Source organism: Kryptolebias marmoratus, linkage group LG5, assembly GCF_001649575.2.
Source record: "Kryptolebias marmoratus isolate JLee-2015 linkage group LG5, ASM164957v2, whole genome shotgun sequence".
NCBI lineage: Eukaryota > Metazoa > Chordata > Actinopteri > Cyprinodontiformes > Rivulidae > Kryptolebias > Kryptolebias marmoratus.
In genome coordinates, this window is record NC_051434.1 from 1936089 (window position 1) to 1958461 (window position 22373).

The following is a 22373-nucleotide window of genomic DNA, read 5'->3' on the forward strand; positions in this document are numbered from 1 at the left end:
GGGGGGGGGAATCATGCTTATGAAAAATAAATTTCAAAAAGCCAGCATTACCTCTGCTCAGACCCGAGCTCCAGCCGTTGCATTTCAATGCGAGGTGCAGCCTCCATTATTTATGATGCTTTACACCTCAAACCCACAGCCTACTTCACTCGCTGCTCTCCTCCACCTCATCGCCATAGTAACTGCGAACCCGGGTCGGTACCGGGGCCGCGCTCAAAACTAATGTGCGGGTTTTTTTTGTTTTTATTTTCAGCTACATTTGTAAGTTTGTTCACAAGCGTCACGCTGTCGGCAGCTCGGCGTGTTGGGGCCGACGACGACAGGAAGCTGAAAAGAAACACCGGCTTTAAATCTGAAAAAGAATCCCAGGTGAGGCTGACGAAAGCAGTCACCTGCAGCTGGAAACAGAACAAGGCCAGAACGCCGAGAGGGCAACAAACACTTCAGCAGAAATGAAGTTAAATAAAGTTTTTAAATAAAACAAGTAAACATGTGGATATATTTTAAAGTTGGGCTCCTTAAATTCTTGGGTTTGTTGTTTTTGTCCAAACCCTTAAAAACGGACAGAAATCTGATCAAACTTTATATTTTAGGACTTAAAATTAATCAAATCTGATCTGAAATGAACAAAAACCCCCAACAGGATCCACCGAGTCATTATTTATCAGACAGAACCTGGTTCAGCTCCTGACCCAACAGAACCTGGTTCCAGCTCCTGACCCAGAACCTCCTCCAGCAGCAGAACTCTCAGTGGGTTCTTGGTTGTGGAGGAGTTGTGGCCCACTCTTCTTTCCAGCGTTTCTGCTCAGCTCCCTGAGGTTCTGGTTCTGGTTCTGGACCGTTCTGCTGTGTTTGGGATCATTGTCCTGTTTGTCACATCTGACTTCAGAATCAGCCCAAACCATCAGCCCTCCACCACCGTGCTGACAGCTGCAGTGCATTCTGGGTAAACATCTGTCCTCTGGTCCGGTTCTGCTCCAAAAGTCCCAAAGCTAAGTTGAGTTGTTCTCAGAGAGAAGAGGCTTTAACCTTTGACCTTTGACCTTCTGACTGAGGCCTGTAGAGACTGAGATGGAGCTCATTGCACGGTCTGACCTTCGGGGTGAGGATCGGCTCCTGATCCTGAGGAAGCAGCCAGGCTAGAACCAGTTCTTCACAGACTTTAATGTTTTATTTTTGTTTAATAAATGATGGCCTCGTAGAATCTGTTTTTGTCCATTTCAGGTTATATTTGAATAAATGTAGAAACTGTTAACGATGAGTCCTGATACGTTAACCCTGGAGCTGTTTTATTCTCGTAGCTTCCAACAAAGAAATAGTAAATATTCTGTTTAATGCCTTCTTACTTCTCTAACTGTTTGGTAATCTCACCAGATCTGCTGATAAGAAAGATATTTTTTTTAAATCGTAACCTGATAAACGAGCTGCTTACGTTCTGAACGGTGAAGGAAAACCGTGTTTATCTGCCACTCTCCAGCAGTGATAAGGCTTCTCGAACACTTCATTAAGCCTCGTTTAAAAAGCCACGGCGTCCTTGAGGATCGTTTCTGCTGTTAATGGTCTCTTCAGCATAAAGTCGTACAAGGAACCAGAAAAAGGGCTCAACCCGGCCTGAAACTGCACATTGTTCAGAGGGCTGACCTGCACCGTACAGTCTTGGTGGCCCTGCATGCAGTTAAATTGTAAAATGAAACTAATGTAATAACCGCAGAGCCTAGAAGGGATGAGCCTTTTCATGGCGGAAGATTTATAGTTTCGGAGCGCACAAGAATCTCCATTTCCTGAATTAGAAGAGGACTGACCCCCCCGGCCCTGCCACAATAGTCGGTGTGTGGCGTTGGAGCATCTGCCAGACATTAGTCAAGCACACCATGGCCTAAATGATGGAGCTTCTGAGGGGGTTGTAAATTACAATAAGAACGAGGGGTGACATCCATCAGTCCGTCCATCTGTGTGAGTGTCCAGAGTGTCGGACAAAGGGCCTGCTGCTGCTGCTGCTGCTGCTGCACGCTGACCAAAAGCTCTGCTGGTCAGACTTAATGAACCGTCCCCCATCCCCCCCGACTCCACCTCACACAACACCCACCCCCAACAGTCCCCTCCTCCGCCTGCAGGAGCTGTGTCATTACTAATATTGACGAACCCCCCCCCTCCTGCCAGCTCAGGCCAGAAACCGCTGTTGTCCACATCTCACCTCATCCATAGTAGACAGTATTGATTTTCAGCAGAGAAAATAAAAAAGGCCATGAATTTTAATGCCTGACTGTGTGTCTGTCTGTCGCTCGTCTTTACCTCCTCTCCTTTTATTCAAAGAGCCAAGCCTCCTGCTCTGATGTCTGTTTGTCCCTTTCTCTCTGACTTCTCCTGCTTGTCCAGTGATCTCAGCCCTTTTCTCTCCAGCACACAGCTCCGTTCTCTGACTGCTTTTATTTTTGAGCTTTTTTCTGCAGACGCGGCGTTGAAGTCATTCATCTTCAAATAATAATAATGAATTAAAGGTCTGGGATTCCTCTCATATCACTCTCAGCTGCTACCCCGTCAAATTATACCGCAATATTTGTAAAACTGGCTGAATTGGTTGCTTGGCAGTGGCGGCCATCTTGACCAGGATCCAATCAAACCCAAGACTAAACTCTCGTGACACCATTTAGGTCATCTCACCTCTGATTAGGACTGCAGCCGATCGTTAATGGATCTTTTTCCAGCCTGAGATTGATCAAACCGTCGCTCACCGATCTCAGGTGAGGAAACACATCCTCCTGTAATCACGGAGTTGTGTTTCGACTGTTATACAATTTTGTGTTTTAAAGAAAATGACATGTGTTCGGAGGGTAATTTCATCAGCGCGATGGAAACAGGTGGCGCAGGAGGGGGGAGAACTGACGAGCTGAAGTATAGTGATTTCACCGCGAGCGTGTCGATGGCCGTCAATGACAGGTTGCTCGGATCTGCCGCCGTCGGCTGCATAACATCCAAACTGTTCGGGATAAAAAGCTCCACTGCTGTTAACTCTAATGGCTACAATAACTTCGTACAAAAATAAAACAGGAAACTTTTTCTGTCACGATCACAGAGGATGACGATTGTTCTCAACCTAAAGTATTTTTATTGCATTTAGGGTTAAAGTTACTCCTGATTAACAGGAAAATTACGAGTTAATCATCAAAACTGTAAGGAAATATATAAAATAAGCCGCCTCCTGAAGTTGTTCCAACTTGGATTTGACTAAACTCTGGGCTCTCGGCTGGTTTATTTATTGGGGTTAAATAGAAAAATGCAGTCAGTCCTCGGAGGGTTCAAGGCCGGAATGCCACGGCGCCGTCATCATAAATACAGCTACCGAAGCACGCCTCCACTTATTCAGGTGTCAAAGCTTTGAAAGAAGAAGAAGAAAAAGTGTCAAAACCAATCAAACTATTTCAGGAAAGCTAACTGATGTTTTGGTTCCATTTAACCTTTTATTCCTGGGTTTTATTGTAGCTTTAATACTTTCAGCTGTGAATATGATTCTTTAAAAAACCTCGAAGTGAATAAGAGCCTACCGTCAGGCCTGGAGGGTTTCAGTAACTTTAAACAAACAGTTTAAACTATCTGATCTGTAAAAACTTAGTTCAAACATGAATATTATGCAGGATTAGGAAACTCTGAAATTATAGATCCATTTATCTTTGACCGTCTTATTAAATGAAATGTTTTGCAGAAACGTCTGAAACAAAAAACTCACATTCCTAATTATTATTTTGAAATAAAATTTGACCATAAGTGGAAAAAAAATAAATTTTTGAATTAAGATTGAAAATCTGTTGCTATAATAGATACATAAATAGATTTATTCTGTCATTTTCAGTTAGGTTACCACATTATAAACAAAGTTATTTACATTTATTTTACTGTAATCTCATAAAGTTGCCCTTTTATTTTTATTTATTTAGTTAATCACGGTTACCATCCTATTAATCAACTGTATAAAGTGTTAATAATATGTTTCGGCTCTAAATGAGGCCAACAATAATCCTCAGACAGAAAAACCATGAGATGCGTCTTTAAGGCGCCATCTTGGTGAAGTCCTAACAGACATTTTATAAACCGCAGAGAAACAGTAGTAATTTCAGCTAAATTTACTTTATAAATCCCACAAACGACTTTAAATCTGACACACAACCACCGTCTGTAAATCATGTAAAGATGACCTTAAACAAGCCACAAATAAAAACTAAAACCCAGCTCTGAAGAACTGTGATTTAAAAATTAAAACATGTTAAAAATAACTTAATTTGGTTTAGAGCTAAAAACATATATATATATTTCTGATTTATTTGTATGTTAGAGATGAAAACATGAGCTGTGACAGAGTGAAATCACGTAATTCACAACAACTGGCCAGAACTGCAACACACGCAAACAATTCAGACTTTTATTCTGAAGGAACCACTGTCTGCTGCGGCTGCTAGCTCACTGAGATGAGATTATAGAAATAAAAGCAGCATTCTCGCTGCCGGGAACAACTCTCAGCCACTACCACAGCAGACTTCACCTTTTCCTTTCAGCCCGGTTTGAACCAAAGCAAAGAGCTGCTCAGAGGGAGTCATTTTTTGCGACGCAGCTGCATTAGTTTCAGTTCTAACAGGAGGAAATCGGACTGAACCGGCCCGTTTTAACAGGTATGCATCCACATCTGAACACGGACAGATTGGTGTTACAGACACATCTGCAGACGTGTGTCCTCATTCTGAAAACACCAACGCTGGTTTGAGCTCCGATTCAGAGGAACCATCACCAGCCGGCTGAAGCTTTGGCTCCAGGAGGGTAGATGTCATCCTCCATTTGCCGGATAACCTTCAGGCCAGCTTAATCAACTGTCAATTGGGATGCTTTCAAAACAAACTCCAGCCCATTATCAGCGAGAACGCCACAAACACAAGCAGCGGGTTAAATGTCAGATTCCTGAAGAAATTGTTTTCCCACTTAGCGTATCCTTGGACTTTGTGAGGCCGTGCATCTCCCCAAGGAATGTCACTCAAAAAAAAAAAGCTAAATCAAACAAAAAAGAAACATATTTGTATGTTTACTGAGGATAATCCGTGAGGAATGTCCATGTTACAATGGCAGGGTTTTATTTTTTATTATTTTTATTCATCTCAGGGTGTCCTCTCTGGGACAATGACGCTATTTTTCAGTTTAATAAAAGCTTAGTTATTTTCAGTGAATGGTTCAATCATTTTATTCATTCAGAATTACGTCTATAAACTGAAGGTCAGTGGGCCTGTGTGCAGCCGCTCGTGTGTCTGCTTTCATATACACTTATTTTTAATGGATATAGTATAAGCTGTGCCTATAAACTGACCCATTACAAAACCATTTCACAGCAGAAGGCCTAAACTCACTAAATGTTTAATCTCCTCCGTCGCAGCATTAAAACTCATTTATTTCCAGCATTTTTAAATAAATGCATCAATAAAAACAAAAAAAGGATCATTTTCAGGCTTCTTAAACACAAGCAGCCTCCCAATCCTGTTAATCCACTCAATGTCAAGTCCACCGTCTGTGCGTCTGTCTGCCTCTCTGACCCAAGCTCCGCCCACCCTGACCCTGACCCCGAGCCCGGAGCCCCGCCCCCTCCGCTGAGGACAATGGAGAATCTGGACAAAATGAAATGATTGATTTGCAGGTTGGAAATGTGGCATCCTCACAAACAGGATTTTATTTAATGAGTCATAAATTAATTAAAAATATAAATGTTTAATTTTGTTCTTAAATCTCTTTAAACTGCTGACGTCCAACACTGACCTGTAATCAGCCTTCCAGATAATGATAGAAGGTTTATTAACATCATCAAACATCTAAAGATGATCTGAAGAAAGAAAAATAAGTTTAACTCTTTATTTTATTTGGTTTATTATCAGTTCTACAGGAGCTTCCCTCCGATAAACGACAACAAACTTTATCCTGGGAGTCGGAAGCAGAATTTTGATCAATTAGATCAATATTGACACCACACAGATCGGTGATGTTTAATCCTGGTCCTGGTTCTGGTCCTGGTCCTGGTCCTGGTCCTGGAGATCCTCCATCCTGCAGGTTTTAGATGTTTCTCTGCTCTCAGGTTGTGTAGAATCTGGTCCATCTCTCAGTCATTCAGATCAGGTGAATCAAAGCAGAGAAACACCTGAAACCTGCAGGATGGAGGCCCTCCAGGGCCAGGACCAGGACCAGGGCCAAGACCAGGACCAGGACCAGGACCAGGACCAGGACCAGACACCTCTGAGAGAAATGTATTCTCTAAAAGACTCTAAATGAATCTGAGGGGGGAGAATCTAATTGGTTGTAAATAATGGCGACCTGAAGCGGACACCAACAGTCCAGATCTCTGGACTTTTATTTTGGTAAATATTGCTTCTTTTCGTTTAAAGTTGAATAAAGAGCAGCGCACAGCTTCAGTTTTCTTTAGAATCGTTACTCCTGTTCACACGTCAGCAGCATTTATGGAAGCACAGACGAGGAATGAAGTTCACGTTAATCTGAGCCGCCTGAGTTTAAACTGTGTGGAAAACAAAACAGATGAGTCTTAATGAGTCTGATAAAGTCCAGCTGCTGAGGGAAACAATCTGTGAATCTGAATCTATTTAAAGAACAAGAATCTTTTCTTATTTATTGCTGATATAGTTTTGTAAAGGTGGACCTGTGAAGTGAAGAGCATTCAGACGAGACGGGAGAAACCAGAGGGATGTTCTGCACCGAGAGCCGGTCTTTGGAGCAACTTCCAAAACTCCCAGAATTCAGCAGGTCGGCAAAAGAAAATCTGCTCATTTTCTCATAATTTAAAGTCTCCAAACAGCCTTCAACAGTGAGATTCTGGCTCTCCACAACAGGACCGACAACAAAGTCCGGTCAGACGGCTGTTTGGACCAAATATCTTGTTTCTGGTTGGTCAGAGAGTCTCTGCTCAGGTTTTTGGTTGAAGATCGATTATGGATGCATCACATTCAGGTTTTCAGGCTTGTTTGCTCTGAACCAGACAGGAAGCTGCCATCTTTACCATCATTTTCTGCTGGAAACTAGAAAGAAAAGCTCTGTACTGGTCAGCAGTAAAAGCTGCAGCATGTTTTAAACAGTGGCTGTAAAGTTTAGCCATTATTGACCCAGAATGTGTTTAAAACCTTGATGCTGTTGACAGAAGTGGAATATTTGTAACGTTTGGCGTGTTTCTGCAGCAGAACGAGCCTCGTTCTGTTTCCATTTGATAACAGATGGAATCCCCAACAACAACACACACAGCTGACCCCTGAACGTGACCCCCAGCCAATCCCCAAACCACCGGCCAACCACCTCTCACTGACCCCCAATAAAAAATGAGCAGCCAAACACAGACACCCCCCCCCCGGTGTGGCCTGACCCCGGATGGCCCGGCTCGTCCCGGGACTTGAACTTGAGACTTGACACAACAGCACGGCCAGGCGTGGACAGATGAAAGAGAATAAGGGCGGGGGGGACGGGAGGGGTCGCTTGCATATGAATTGTTGGGGGCAAAGAAGCAGTGAGGGGTGGGGGTTAAAGGTCAACCCCCTGCATCCTGGAGTCCTGCTCCCTAACTGACGAGCAGACAAAGAGGACGAGGAGGACGGGGTCGGGATGACACGGGGCGCTGCAGGAGGGGGGGGGGGAGCTCATATAAGCATGAATACACACACATGCACACACACAGGCAGATGCACGATGAAAACACTCACAGGCTCACATGCACGGCATCTGCAGCACAAAGAAAAACACCAGAACACGAACGGTCCAATCACAGAGCAGCTCAGGAATTATATCATTACTGATAAACAAGATTTCACCTTTTTAGTTTCTTTACTGTCCCAGGAGCAAGAAAAACACTTTTATGAGTCTAAACTTAGACTAAAGTTTAAGTTTTTATGTACCTGAATGCACCACAGGCTTTTACAAAGTGATGCTTTTAGATTCAGTTTGCATTTTAAAAGCCATTTAGCTTTTATATTATGATAATTTAACTGTTTCTTAATAATATAATCTGTGTTTAAAGTAACTAAAAAAGTCTGCAGCTGATCGGCGGAGATGAGAGAATAAAAGTGAGCGCTCGTATCGTTCTGCTTTCAGTCGCCGTTTGTCCAACAAAAAGTGTGCAGAGAAAATCCCAAAGCTGCAAGAAAGTTTAAACCTCACTGTGTTAATTATAAACACAGACGGAAAGCAGGGTTATGGCTACAGTTTGAGAAGAAAAACAAACTTAAAACTCAGTTGGACGAAGTCGATAACAGCAGTAGTGTCTGAATTTATTTGTAGTTTGTAAATAAATATCAAAATAAATTCACATATCTTAATTCATCTAACTGAACATCTGAGAATATTCAAACAAAGTTATATTCTGGATACGATGAAGATATTAAAAATGATAAACTTAAAAAAATAAATCGTCATTCACATCTTTATATATATTTTTTAAATAAATAACATATTTCCAAACTAGAATGATGCTTAAATAAAGAGAAACTTTATCTGCAGGCTTCATGTTCTGCTTTATAACAGAAACTGTTTCCTAACTGAGGGGCAGGCTAGTTATCTGGGAGTAAATATGAATTAGTGTGATTCACTTTTGTTCCATTAAACTAATAAATGATTCAAATTTACACAAACACTGAGGCGACAGAGTTGATCAGAAACAGAAGAACGAGGATGACAGCAGATCAGCAGCTCAGAAACCTTAAAGCATGAAGGAAAATGGAGTTTAAAGCAAATAGTGTGATAAGAAGCCAGCAGGAGTTCGTCTGACTGACAGACCGGCTGAGCCTCCATCCAGCCATGTTCTCTGACCTCGACAAGGCTGCGCCGTGTTTGTTCACCGCGATGGCTGTCAGAGATTCCTCGCTGCCTGAGGCGGACGCCGGCCAAACTCTCGGCCACCTGGTCAGAGAGACACCGACACGGGCGCGTGGCCGAGCGTTGCGGGAGCGTGAAAGCTGAGCGGCTCCAGCCACCATGTTGAAGCCGAAGCTGCCGTGTTGTGTGTGATCACCGCTGCTGTTCCTGCGGTGACGGGAGAGACGGAGGAGACGGCAGAGACGGCAGAGGGACCGGGGCCGGCCGGGCTTCCTTCAAACCCCGAGAGAGCAGGAAGGCAGTGAGTGCCGGGCCTAAATGCAGATCTCCTTAGCTCCTACCCCCGAGGGACGCAGACACAGGACCATTTTCTGGAATCAGAGAATCGTGCTGCCGAGCGGACAGAGGATTTACCATATTCATACCACTCTTTAGAGAGGAGGAGGGAGAGCATCTTCACCATTTCACTGCTGCGACTGCATGTGGCTGCACGAGCTGGTATGGCTGCTAAAGCCCCTGGGGGGGACCATTAAGGAGAAGCTAGCTCACTCCCTACATTTCTCTTCTTCATCCCCCATTTCTCCCTCCATGCATCTCCCTGTCTTCTTTTCTCCTATGAAGTATGAGGCCTCTCTCATTCATTGCATTCAGCTAATAAGGCAGGATGGTTCAGCCAAGGCCACGGCTAAAATCCAGCAATATTGGCTGCCTGCATGTAGAAGTGGCTGGAATAAAATGAGAGAGGGGGCAGCTGTAAAAGAGCCATTTTCCAGGCACAGGCCCTGATGAAAGATTTGTTGATGCTAAAAACTACAGCTGCTATTGCTGCTGCCGGCGCAGAAAAAACATCCCCGATTCATATCATCGGCTTTGATTGAAGCACCGGGAGAAACCCGACGGATGTCAACATGCCTGTTTGTGAGGATTGGAATTGCCAAAAGATTTGTTTAGATACCCGCGTGGAATGAAGTGTGTGAGCGCTTAAATATGTGTGACAGTATCTTCGTGTGTGTGTGTGTGTTTGAACTTTGAGAAGGCTAACAGATTCATATCCAACACGAAGAGGTTAAAGTGACGAGTCCAATCCTTCCTACGGAGCAAAGGGAGGCGGGAGGAGCAGGGAGGGGTGTAGTACAACAGATTAATTTCATTTCTGGACTGAACACTCCTCTGCTTCAGGGAGGAAAAAAACAGAGGATAATAAAAGAGGATAAAAACGAAAAGGGAGGGGAGCGATAAGGATGGGAGAAACTAAAAAAAGGTGCTTTTTTCCTCCCTTATCTGATGTAGTAAATATGTGTGCCGTTCGGGTTGGAGATCAGATCCGTGGAATATGAAGACGATTACAGATTTAAGTCTGTGTGTTTTCAGCAAGAACACGCTGCTTTAAATCATTTAAACCCAAAAAAGAAAAACCAAACGTCATCACTGCTAACAGCAAACATCGTCCCCAAATCCTCACAAGCAAAACTTCATCATTTACTTCGGACTGAAACAAATTTAGTCTTTTCTAAATAAATTACTCAGAGAAACCCAGAGAGGCTGCGTATGTCAGGTAATAAAAAAGATTTCATTCTGCATGCAAAATGTTTTATAATTGGAGGTAAACGCTCCAGTTTAACTTCTCTCTCTTTGCCGTTTTTTTAACGCTACAAAATTTAAAATTTAAACAAATTCACCAAAATAAAACACAAGACGATGGTAACCCTAAAAAACATTCCTCTTTCATTTATACAAAAGGTTTTGCTCGTCTTCTTTCTAAAAACTTCCTTGTTTGTTATTTGTATTTAAATCAGTGGTTTACAAAGTCAGGGTCGGGGTCCCATTGTGGGTCAATAAACACAAACTGAGGGTCCTCAAATAATTTCAAGAAATCAAATTAAATGTAAAAATCATTGCTACGGGCATATTTTTACCCTAACTGTTAGAAACACTAAATACAGCCGTAAAGCAATAAAAATAGTATGAAAACTGTTCAGATTGTTGATGTTGTCATTAATAGAGTTATTAGCAGAAACGACTGACCAAAACTAACTTGTGGGTCAGTCTCAGGACTCGAGCTTCCAGGTGGTTTCCTCTGGATTCAGCTGAGAGTTTTTTGAAATCCGTAACTCTTTCAGCGTAGATGAGGATAACAGTTTTCTGTTTGGTTCTCACTGCAAACTGGACGTGTAAAAACGATGCAGATGATGATGGAGTGGTGTAACGTTCTGACTTTAAATTTTCTTCTGAATTATTATTATTATTATTTCGACTGACCCTGATGTCTGCTTTCATCTGACAGCGGTTGGAGGATCTGTTGTGCACAAACGGCACATTATGGCGGCGGCGGCGTGCGCGCTGGACGTTAAACATCGGTGCAAAGCGGAGGGTCTATGAAGAGCTTGTTGCTCTTTCCATTTGAGTGGCTGAGACCAACACCTGCTGTTTACGGCTGATGCCTCTGACAGGCCAAAGATTTTCTGCTATTAAACTCAACTGTAGCTGCTCGGCCAGTTATCTCTGACGAATAGGAAAATTACACCTTCAAACAACAAAATGGACCCAGAAATGTAACGTATACAGCCCAGGAGTTTTTCCTCCTGCTTTAATGAAACCAACACTTAAAAAGCTTCCAGACTGGATTCACTTCAAGCATCACTTGATGCAGCTTCTCATTCAGGTACTTGAGGGGAGTGGCTCAGCGTCCAGCGCCGCTCGGAATCACGTTTTTGTATTTTTTTCCTTGTTCAAATTGCGCACATCTACTTTTTACCTTTCTGCCAGCAGCTTGTTGACAGGTGAGGCAATTAGGGAAGACTGTCTACAAAGCAAAAGTTCAAAAAACTGAGAAAAAGGTCCAAATTAGTGTTAAATGCGACGGAGGCAAGGATTGTTTATCCTTCTTTGGCGAGCACATCTGGAGGATAGTCCAATTAGAAGCAGCATCAGCTGTACAATCTGGTAAAAACACCTTCTAAAAGCCCTTGAGCTTGTAGTCTGGTGAAAGCAAATGTGGGTGAAAATGAGTCACAGGGAGTAAGTGCATGTGATTTGGTGATGTGTGTGTGTGTGTGAGCGGGGGGTTAGTTGAGTACAGGAGATTGAAGCACTAACCAGAGCACTCAGATTTATTAAAAAGGGCCGGATTGACCGCCTGTCCACCCCCCCAACAATTCCTTTCACTCCCCATCCTCTATTGTTGTCACTTTACTTCTGTCTCTGTGCATACATACAGACCCCCCCCATTCTGCATGATATTACTCGTTTCACTAAAAACCCCTCGCAGCCACTGCTGGGGCCTCAATAAGACGGGCTCGAAGGAGGGAGGGGCCGGGGACAGGAAGGACGGGATGTTCCTGAGGTAAACGCAGGGGAGACCCCGAGACAGCAGAGCCCCAAGTTCATTACCATAACTCCTGTCTGCGAAATTAAATTGGGGGGGGGGGACCAGTAACTGACCAGCAGCTGAATTAGGTGGTGAAGGATTACAATGTTTTGACAATCTGCCAAAGAGCTCCTAGAAGGTGTCTGATAGATGACCCCATCTGTTGTTTTAGGCTTTTTTTTTTTTGTTTCCGCTCACCAGTTAATGCAACCAATCAGAAACTACGGTCGGCGCTGAGGACTCCTCAAACTGGAACCGAAACGGAGATCGTCTGTCGCTAAAGAGAAAAACAACAAGAACGATCCCCCGCCGTTATAAAGAACTGGTTCGACTTCTCTTCAAAATAAAAGTCAAACTGATATTTCCTGTCCTACGTGTTGCTCTAAACTTCTGTCATTGTTGGATGAAACGTCCAACCAACGAACAACATCTGTTTTTAAATGACGTTGATTGATTGGTCATCACCGCCTCTCTGTTCTGATCCCAATGTTTGCAACAAGCTACAGAGTTAGCATGTTAGCAGGCTAATTATTTACCAACATCAGGATCTCAAAGTTATTTTACGGAGCAGAACAGCAGAGAAGCAGTAATATAATATTAGCACAATTACTTTGGAATTATAAATAAGCTATAAATATAAATAAAACAACCTTTGACACTATATTTAAATTTAAAATTAATTTTCAATACATGTGATTTCAGCCTTTTTCTTAAATATCATCATCAATAAAAATAAAAAGCTAATTATAAATTGGTTTATAAATAGTTTTGAGGCCATAAAAAGGTGAAACGCTGAATGTACCGGTTTATCTGTTCCTGTTTTACATGGAAGAACAGTTTGGTTGAACTCTTTCATGGCTAAAAATCAAAGTAAACGTTGTGATAAAATTAGTGTAAAAAGTCAAAACGACTGACGGCATTAGCAGCAGGAGGGGACATTGTTGGGCCGCACAGAAAGGACACACGCCGGCTTCCTGAATGTGATTTACTCCATTCAAAGTTTGTCATCAAACATCCTCGTGGCTCAGATTGCATTACAGAGGCAGACATAAACATGCAAACACACACACACACACACACAAACACACACAGCTCTGTCACGTTAATCTCTATAAACGCCCTGCACCTTTGAGTGAGTCTGCAGGAAGGGTTTGTGTGAGATCAGGAAGCCGTGGAGGAGGACGGCAGCCTTTCTTAAGCCCTGCTCCGTCTATTCATGCAGGCAGGGGAACAAGATCGCTGCCTTCAGGTTGGCACAAAAAGACCGACACGTCTGTGTTACACACACACACACACACACACACACACACACACACACACCGCACCGACGTAGGGATGTACAGTGAATGGAAAAACACGACTCGAGGTAAAACCGTTACAAATTTACAATCAATACAAGTCTGAAAACAAATTCTGGTGCACAGATGAGTTTGGCTTCTGAGCGGTTTCTGACAGCCGCGGCTCGGCCCGCAAAGATTGGAAACGCGCTCGGTGCCGCCCGCTTTCATGGTAAATTCTGCAACAGCCAAAAGACAAAAATCAATTTTTGTTGTGCAGCTGGGAACAAACGTTGGGATTTTTTGGGTAAAATCCAGCCTGACTGGACGTCCACGGCGCCATTGTTCTTCTGTGTGCTTCTATTTATTCATTTTATTTGTCTTTTCTGTTTCCTTTGTGTCAAAATTAACACTGGGATTGTGGTGGAATGAAGCCTTTCCAAAATTTGTCTCCTGATTTGGACAAAACAAAATTTATTTTGTATTTTGATGTTAGATTTCTCAGAGTTCAGGTTGAAACACTGACTGTTTGACAAGGTTTAGGCTTTGAAACAACTTGGTTACAGTTTATTTTGGACTAGACTGATGTTAACACGGCTGTTCGATCCCAGTTCATCTGCAAACAGATTAAATATGGAGCAGGAGCTAAAGAATCCACTCAAATGTTAAGTTAATTAGTAAACCCTTAACCAAAGTGTTGATGGTTTAAATGCAAACAGCAACAAAGGAAACAGAAAAGACAAATAAAATGAATAAATAAAAGCACACAGAAGAACGATGGTGCAGTGGATGCACCACAATCCCGACGTTCTTTGAGCTCAAAACTGAAAGATTTCCTAAATTATGGTTTTAACAGGAATAAATAAAAATTGGGACAGAAACAGAGGTTTCTGCTTGTTTTACAAATCCCTGAGACTGTGATGTTTGTCTGTGGTAAAGTTAACATTTTTACATAATTATTGTGTAATTTGTGCAGAAAAAGAAATGTTAAGGAATAAAAGTCACATTTTCCTTGTTTAATTGGCTCAACTTACACAGGAAGAGCAAAAGCACTTCTTCATCATAAGGCACATTAAAAAGGGGCAAAATAAGGGAATGAATACCCTTTTATTATGGGCTACATCAAATGATAGACTTCCTACCTACCATTTAGATCTGTTGAATTCATCCAGTTTAAAACCAGAACTGTAAAACGTTTCTTGTTTGGGCAACTTTAAACTTTTAATGGCTCAAACGTGTTGGGAGCCACTGAACCTGACTTTCTGCTCATGTGCTCAGTGTTGAATGTAATTCTTCAATAATTAGAAGGTGAGCCGCGGTCCTGACCTCAGACCAGCAGCTAATGCATCAAACAGCTGTTCACCCCTTCCTGTCTCCTGTCCAAACCCACCCGGCTGCACGAAAAGAAGCGGGGAGGAATGTGAGCTATATGAGGCGAGTGAATAGGCACGGCGTTCTTTATGGCAGGAGAAAGCCTATCGACAGACACCTTGTCCGACAAAAGGGCCGTGCACGCTGAGTGCATTCGATTAAGGGTGCGCATTGGTGTTAAACCAAAAAAAGGTCCCCTGCTGCGGATGCGATTCATTATTTAGCAGAAGCGTAAAACGGACACGCGTGCACCAAGACAAGCCATTAGGGAAATTCAGCCCAGAATCCAAGCAGTGAGAAAGTACAAACAGTACTCGTGTGTCCATGCAAAGACGCAAACGGCTGCAGACACACACTGACTGACGTATGATTGCTGATTACATGACCAAAGAGAGCAGGACACACACTCTGAGTACAGCCAATTTCGCCCCTAATGGTCTTTGGGACCATTAGGGGCGCCCATCAAGTTGACTGTCCAACGCAGCATGCATGTGCAGGAGGACGGTGTTTACCTGGACTCCTCTCCTCCTATATGTGTGTCTAATGGCCTATGAATGTTACCACGGTAACAATGGGAGTTTGAGCTGGTTGGATGGACCAACACATGGACACCGGCGAGTTCAGGCATGGGGGCGGAGGGGGCTACTGCTTCATATCTGCACGGCAGGGGGTGGACATGGAGGGAAATGCCTTTTATGATCATCTCTGGGAAACAAAAGACCAAAATGTCTGAATGTTTGTGTGTGTCTGACTGAAAATAATGCACATTTATTTATGATTATTAGGTGTGACAGTTACAGAGCTGTTGGTTCTTACATCGAAACGATCCAGAGAAGTCCAGCTCGTTGCTTTTTTTAAAAAATCCTCTTTTTATTGAGTTATTTAGCAGAAAGAGTCAAGCTTCAGGAAATTAAAGCAGGTTTGGCTCCAGATATTGATCTAAAAGCTGGTGTGGCAGCAGCTGAGACGGATATTCTGAACAAACTGCTCCAAAATGTCACCGTTACCAATCTGGAGTCAACTCTGTTAGCCAAATATCTCCTGAGCCACCGGATGGGTTTTACTGAAACTCTCAGGGAAATAATTACTGGACTGAACATTTAAATTCCAGTTTGAGCTGCAGCCGACAGAGAGAGTCAGTTTTACAGATACTGAGGGTAAATTTGATGTGGTAGTAGCTGAGAGGCATTCATTTATGATAGCAGATTTTTTGCATCTTTTATACGATAACTATGAAATTAAATCATTTATTTTTAAATACATCATCTATACTGGTTTCTGATGTGATGTTCTACAGATAAACAGCTAATGAAAGTTTATGAGTGCAGAGAACCCTGGGAAATGTAGTACCGGTAACGCAGCAACGTCTAATTAAAAGAGAATTCCTCTTGAGATTTACTTTTGTTTTAAGAAATTACAGAACATAAAATAATAAAATGGGAGGAACTTTTATCAAAAACAAATCATTTAAATAAAGTCTGATTGCGGAGATTTCTTCTGCTTTAATATTTGTTTGCATTTCAAGGCGCAGCTAAAGATGCGTGTGTGTGTGTGTGTGTGTGTGTGTGTTTTCAGAGCTCAGGGTGGGAGTGAGGCAGCTTAACGCAATAAAGCATGTTGTATTGACATCTGTGTTGTGTCTATTGATTCCCCATTATGGAGCTAACAAACCCGCCAGGACGCTTTGTCATTCGCAATCACGTTAACACCGGGACTCACCGACTACGCTGCCCCTTTTAAAACCCGATCCATGTGCTCTCACACACACACACACACATGCAAACTGGTGTCCTCGCATTCCAACACATTCGTAACAATTGTTTGCGTGGCCGCACGCACCCACCCACAACCCCAGCCTCTGCCGTGCGTGCGCGTCGACAGTTTCACGCACGGACGCGGCGGCGGCAGGAGAGAAGTCAATGCCGGCTGATCGATACCGGTGGAAGGTTAAAACCACTCACACAATGGGCAGCTACGAGCTTCTTGTGGTTTACCACACATGCCGGAAAGATCCATAACTGACCTCAACGTGCAATTATTGAATCGTCTACCTGTCTGCTCACACACACACATACACACACACCAGCTTCTGTGGTTTTATTTTTCTGATCCAGTCCGGCTCATCAAATGTGCAACGTAGATCTGAACCGCTCCAATCTGAGCAGAATGCTTCCAGATTCTCGTGCACAGGAAGAGTGTGTTTACACACACACAGAGGCAATTAATCCGGACCTGAACCTCCGCTTTGGTGCATCTCAGACACCACGGCCCCCTCCTGGGCTCCACGAGGTGTGAGGGGTAGTTACCCAGCTTTTTTTATAAATATGAATGTGTGTGCACGTGTGGGCAGGAGGGCTGCGCTTCGAACTCTGCAGTAAAAGTTGCTCTGCTGCCGTTATTCTTCCAGGGTGCAGCGGTTTTAATATTTGTTGATCGTTGTGTTTAACAGTAATCAGTCGGCAGAGTAAAGACGCTGGACCACAGGTTGAAAGGAACAAGCCCGGACAAAAGGCCTCTCCGAGTGGCCGACGTAAATAAAGCATCTCTCTCAATCCAGAATCTGACAGCTCTCAGTTTTTATATGGGCCACGGCGGCCCTGGAGGATTTTACAGCAGTGTACATAAAATAAAAAGAGCATTTAGATTTCCTTTGTTGTGGCGCGGAGTGGGGACAAAGCAGAGGCAGCTACAGGTCCCTCTGAAAACCACACGCTCTGATCACACAAACCAGGAGGATTTAACTCTTAAACTGATCCTGAGCTGCCGGGTGTATTATTACTGCAGCCGACGAAGAATCCAATGAGCTGCTGCAGTCGGGGCTGAAGACTATATTTCTCTCCTGCTTTTAGGATTTTACTTTGATTTATGATCACAATCAATATTTCTTCTCATCTTTGCCTCATAAGTTTCCTGTTGGATCCTGAAACTCATTCTGACAGAAAACAAAGAAAATAAATGTGTTTAAATCCTTCAGATCAGCAGAACAGAACAGTCCAAATAAAAACAGTCACTGAGTTGTGTTGTTTAACTACAAAACTTTGATTTAACAGTTAAAAACAATTTAAATTAAACGACTTTCATGGTCGGATTTTAGGCTAAGATCGTCTTTATTTCTGAACTGATCTGGGGGGATGACTCTCAGCTACTACCACACGAGAGTTTGCATCAATATCTGTAAAACTGACTGACTTAAAGCTTTATTTGTGTTTGCTAGGACTGCACTGCTGTAGCAGCCATCAGTTGTGAACGTACAGACTTATTTTTACTATGTTTGTATTTATGCAGACCTGCAATCTTTAACTTGCTCATTAATATTATATTAAGACATTTATAAATTATATTTATATGAACAGAAAAGAAAACCTAAATATGTCAGTGAGTGGCTGAAGCCTTTTAGGAAACAAACACATGAAAGCAGCAGATGATGAATCGAGTTAAATGATCCGACCAATCAACGAGCTGATCTCAATCAGTCTAAATTATAATCTGGATTATACAGAAAACATTTAGATGAAAACATATATGCTCTTTAACAGATTTGATTTGTCACACCTAAATGTTTCAGATCAAACAGGATAATTTTAGATTTATCTACAAATGGTGAACCTTGCCAACAGAAACCATTCCCGAGGCTCAGCCAGGCGATCCCAGAAGAACCCGGAACATCTGAAGCCCTGCAGGCCTCAGTGAAGGTTCAAGATCCAGCAGCAAGGAGACAAAGAGTCAAAATGGCCTCCGTGAGGCTCGTCTCACGTTCGCCAAAAACATGGACGAGCCCAGAGGCTTCTGGGAAAATATTCTGTAGACTGACAAGACCAGGTGTGCGTTCACCTCAAACTAACTGCATTTCAGGCACGACAGTGGCAGTGTGATGGTCTGGGCCTGCCTGGGTGACTTGATGGAACCATGAGGGAGAAGGTCCAGCCGTCAGTTCACGACCTCCTCCTCCTCCAGGGAGGCATGAAAGAACCGTTCCAGCCAAGCGAGGAACAACCAGATATCACACACCTTTAATAAACCAAATCATTTAAAAACTCCAGTTTGTATTTTCTCAGGATATTAACATTTGTTAGACGATCTGAAACATGTTGGTTTGACCACAAACAGAAATCTTCGCGGCACTGTAAGTCAAAGGAAACGTTGAATATATCTATGAGATCTCATGACGAATTCAATCCAAGCTCAAGTGTTTCAGAGCAGCTGAGGTTCCAGATGATTAAAGAAACCCAAAACGATGGAACCGTCCCCCTCCTCCTCTGGACCCCAGTCGTACCCAGACTCGTCCTTTCTCGCACAGATCTCAAATCGAAGGAGGGCAGAGAATTGTGGGTAACAGATTTAACTAAAGTGGCTTATAAGGCCCAACCGAAGCGCAAAAAAAAAAAAGCAAATCCAATTGAAGAACCTCGCTGTCCGTGGGGGACGAGAGGCGGACAGAAGGAAGACGGGGAGAGTTTGCATTTCCGTGTCAAGTGAATACTTCACAGAAATGAGAAAGACAACAGGAAACGGTGGATCGTCAGTTTCTGCCTCCCCGGAGAGCATCGATGAAAGGAGGAGAAACAAGCGGGGGGAAAGGAGGGATGAGTGTTTGCACTCTTGTACAGTTTATTTCTCTCGTGTGGATTGGCTTCTTATCACAGAGATGTGTTTAAATAAAAAAAAAAACAGGCGGTGCAGGAACTCTGACCCTTTCATTTTCTCACACTGCTGAAACTCACAAACAACATTTATTACATTTACTCTGATTTTCTTTATTAAAAATCCACCCGTTCAGCCAAGGTCACTTCAACTTTTAAACTCTTCCTTTAAAGCATTCAGCGACGACTTCTTTCAGCCGCTCATTGTTAATTTGCTCTCATTCATTCATTATTCATTTATGCACTCATTCATTCTGTTATTCGCCCAATCACTCATCCGCCCGGCGTCCGCCTCTCCTTTTACTTTAATTTCTTAGGGACCCAGCGGAGAAAACGGACCCCACCCCCCCAAAAACCCAGAAGCTGCTGGTTATATGTCGCCTGTCAAAGCCTCCAGGAGCAGCTCTCATTAAAAACCTCAACCGTTTTTCTCCTCCTGACACTTCCTTAAAGCGATAGCCCGACCCGGTCCGGCTCGGCCCGGCTCGGCGTGCATACACTTTTAAACGCCCACTTTGTTGGACGGAAGAAGTGTCAGCCCTTAAACAGGAACAGATACTTTAGCTTTCAGGCAGATGGTAAAACAACAAAAAAACTGCTTGTTTTTTCTGGTTTCTGTGACATTAAAACATCTGATTAAAGGATATCTGTGTGAGAAAAGCTCGGTGAATGGGTGATGAAAACATTACAGCAGCATGAACTATAATGAGGATATTGATCTCTAAAGCAGCATTATTGTGAGGTAATAATGGGTGATTATTGACAAGTATTGATTGACAGATTCATTTCTATAATCAGCCCGTCGAACTCTTTTTAGCAGCTTTTGCGGAGAAAATTTTTAAATTTCAGTCTCTTTCCTGCGTTGCCAAACTTTCTCAGAGTCGGATGCACTTCTGTTTTCCCAACAGTCGGGGATCAATACGTCCTGATCGATAGATGACCATGAATATCACCCCCGAACCCGACCGAGAAAGACTGGAGGAGAGGAGAGGAGACAGATGGGATGGATGGAGGGACAGGGAGACGCTGATGGATGCCGAGGACACCAAACATTCATGCATCCTATTTGGGGAATTTTTCACATGTCAGATTTTTATGCAAGTAAGTAAAGTTAATCTGACTTTGCAGATTTAAAAACTTAAACTTAGTTCACAGAAAAAAAGCTAGCTATTTATAAAAATATAATATTCTAATAATATATTTTTTAATTGTTAGAAATTCAGAGATGTGTGTCTGAATTATAGGCAAATAAAAGCATAAAATAAATGTCATATTCAATAGATTTAAACACCCTGGCATTTTTTATTTTATTTCATTGTGTGACAAACATTTAGAGCTTTTATTAAGCTGCAGAGATTATTGTGAAAATATTGTTTTTATGGAAGAAATGTAGTTTTTTTTAGGTGAAGCAGAGAAAATGCCAGCTCTGGTTCAGGGTGGAAATAAAAGGAGAAGCCAGCAGGCTGTGAGCGGGGCCGAACCGAACCGGGCCGAACCGCAGCAGCTTACCGGGGCTGGACCGCGGAGCCAGCGAGGACTTGAGTCTCCAGGCGCTGAAGTCGGACGCTGTTCTCTGAAAGACGAAGGGGACCGGCAGGGGGACAAACATTGTCCTCTGTCGACCTGGTGGTCGTTGGGTTTTTCCTCTAGTCTCACTTTCTTCTCGCCGCTCGTCCTGCTGCTCCGGCCGGCCTTCCTGTGGGCTCCAGGGCTGAGGACGGTTCAAAACAAGGAGGCAAAGTTTGGTTGGGGTTCTGCTGAGGATCTGGACTCTGCTTCAGCACATTTGCATGTCTCTACTTTTAGATTTGGCACAGATGGATCCGGGGGTCCCGGGGCTCTCGGACAGGATTATTTCTTTGGCTTCTAGCAGCGGAGATCCACGCAGGAGGGTCGGACGGGTTCTGTCACCATCGCGCCCGCGTGCACAGCTGATCCAAACACACACAATCAGGTGGAAGTGATGGTGTCCGCGCGGCTGTGCGTAAAGAGCTCAGCGTGCACGCCTCTCCTCGGGTGCTGGGCTCGCTGTGGTTCGGTAAAACCCGGATCTCTCCTCGTGTTCTGACATGAGAAAGTCTGAAACAAGCAGAGTCCAGCCGCGGATCCACGGGGGAAGCCGGGAGTTGCTCCTGAAGGATCCACGCGCACAATAAGAATATTTGGTTAAAAAGGTGGACTACATGAAATAATAAAGTACGGCTCGGCAGGCACCCCGTTCGGCTGTCGCTCCTCCCTCTCCTCCCCTCCTGTCTCCCTCTCTTCCTGTCTGTCTCTAGCGGGGGTCACTAATTAAAGACGAATCGATAGAAAAATCAACGCGAGGATCCATATCAATCAGCGGCTCATCGCTCCGGTTTCCTGCCGGGCTGGGGGCAGCAGAGGGGGGGTCCATCCGCCGTGTCCGCGGCTCGGTTGGTTCTGGGAACCCCGGTGGTTTCGGTCCGACGCGGCGCAGCCTGAACGCGCTGGGAGCGGGAGGCAGACTGAGACATACCCCTCCCTTTCTTCTTTTACCCCCTCTTCCCTCCCCTTCTTACCCCCGTCCCCCCAGCACACCCCCCGCGCGCTGCCGCTTTTACACTTTGGAACATTTCTCGGCGGCTCGCGCGACTCACGCACGCGTTTAATCCCGACCAGGACTCATTGATCATCGGATTATTTCATTCTAATGAAGCCAATAATCACATCATGGCCGGCCTGAGAAAACAATCGATCCCCTGCTCACAATGCATTCAGTGTGTGTGTGCGTGTGTGTGTGTGGGGGCTCTTTGATGCATATTTCAGCAGGTGGATCTCTGCCTCTCCCCTCCTATAGGCTCACGTGCCTCCAGGCCGCACAAGGTCACCTGCAGATCTCAGCTCCGCGGAGAGGCGGCTAATCAA

At 43.8% G+C, this 22373-nt stretch overlaps 1 protein-coding gene across 2 annotated transcripts in view; it reads right to left on the bottom strand.

Moving 5' to 3' along the window:
* The window catches only part of LOC108228612 (POU domain, class 2, transcription factor 2), a 51527-nt gene extending 29567 nt beyond the window's left edge, over positions 1-21960 (bottom strand). For both annotated transcript variants that reach the window (XM_037975903.1, XM_037975902.1), the window contains exon 1: positions 20997-21960. In XM_037975903.1, the coding sequence (XP_037831831.1) occupies positions 20997-21096 (100 nt within the window). In that variant the 5' untranslated portion in view covers positions 21097-21960. The remainder of the gene's footprint in view (positions 1-20996) is intronic.
* Positions 21961-22373: the final 413 nt, after the last annotated feature.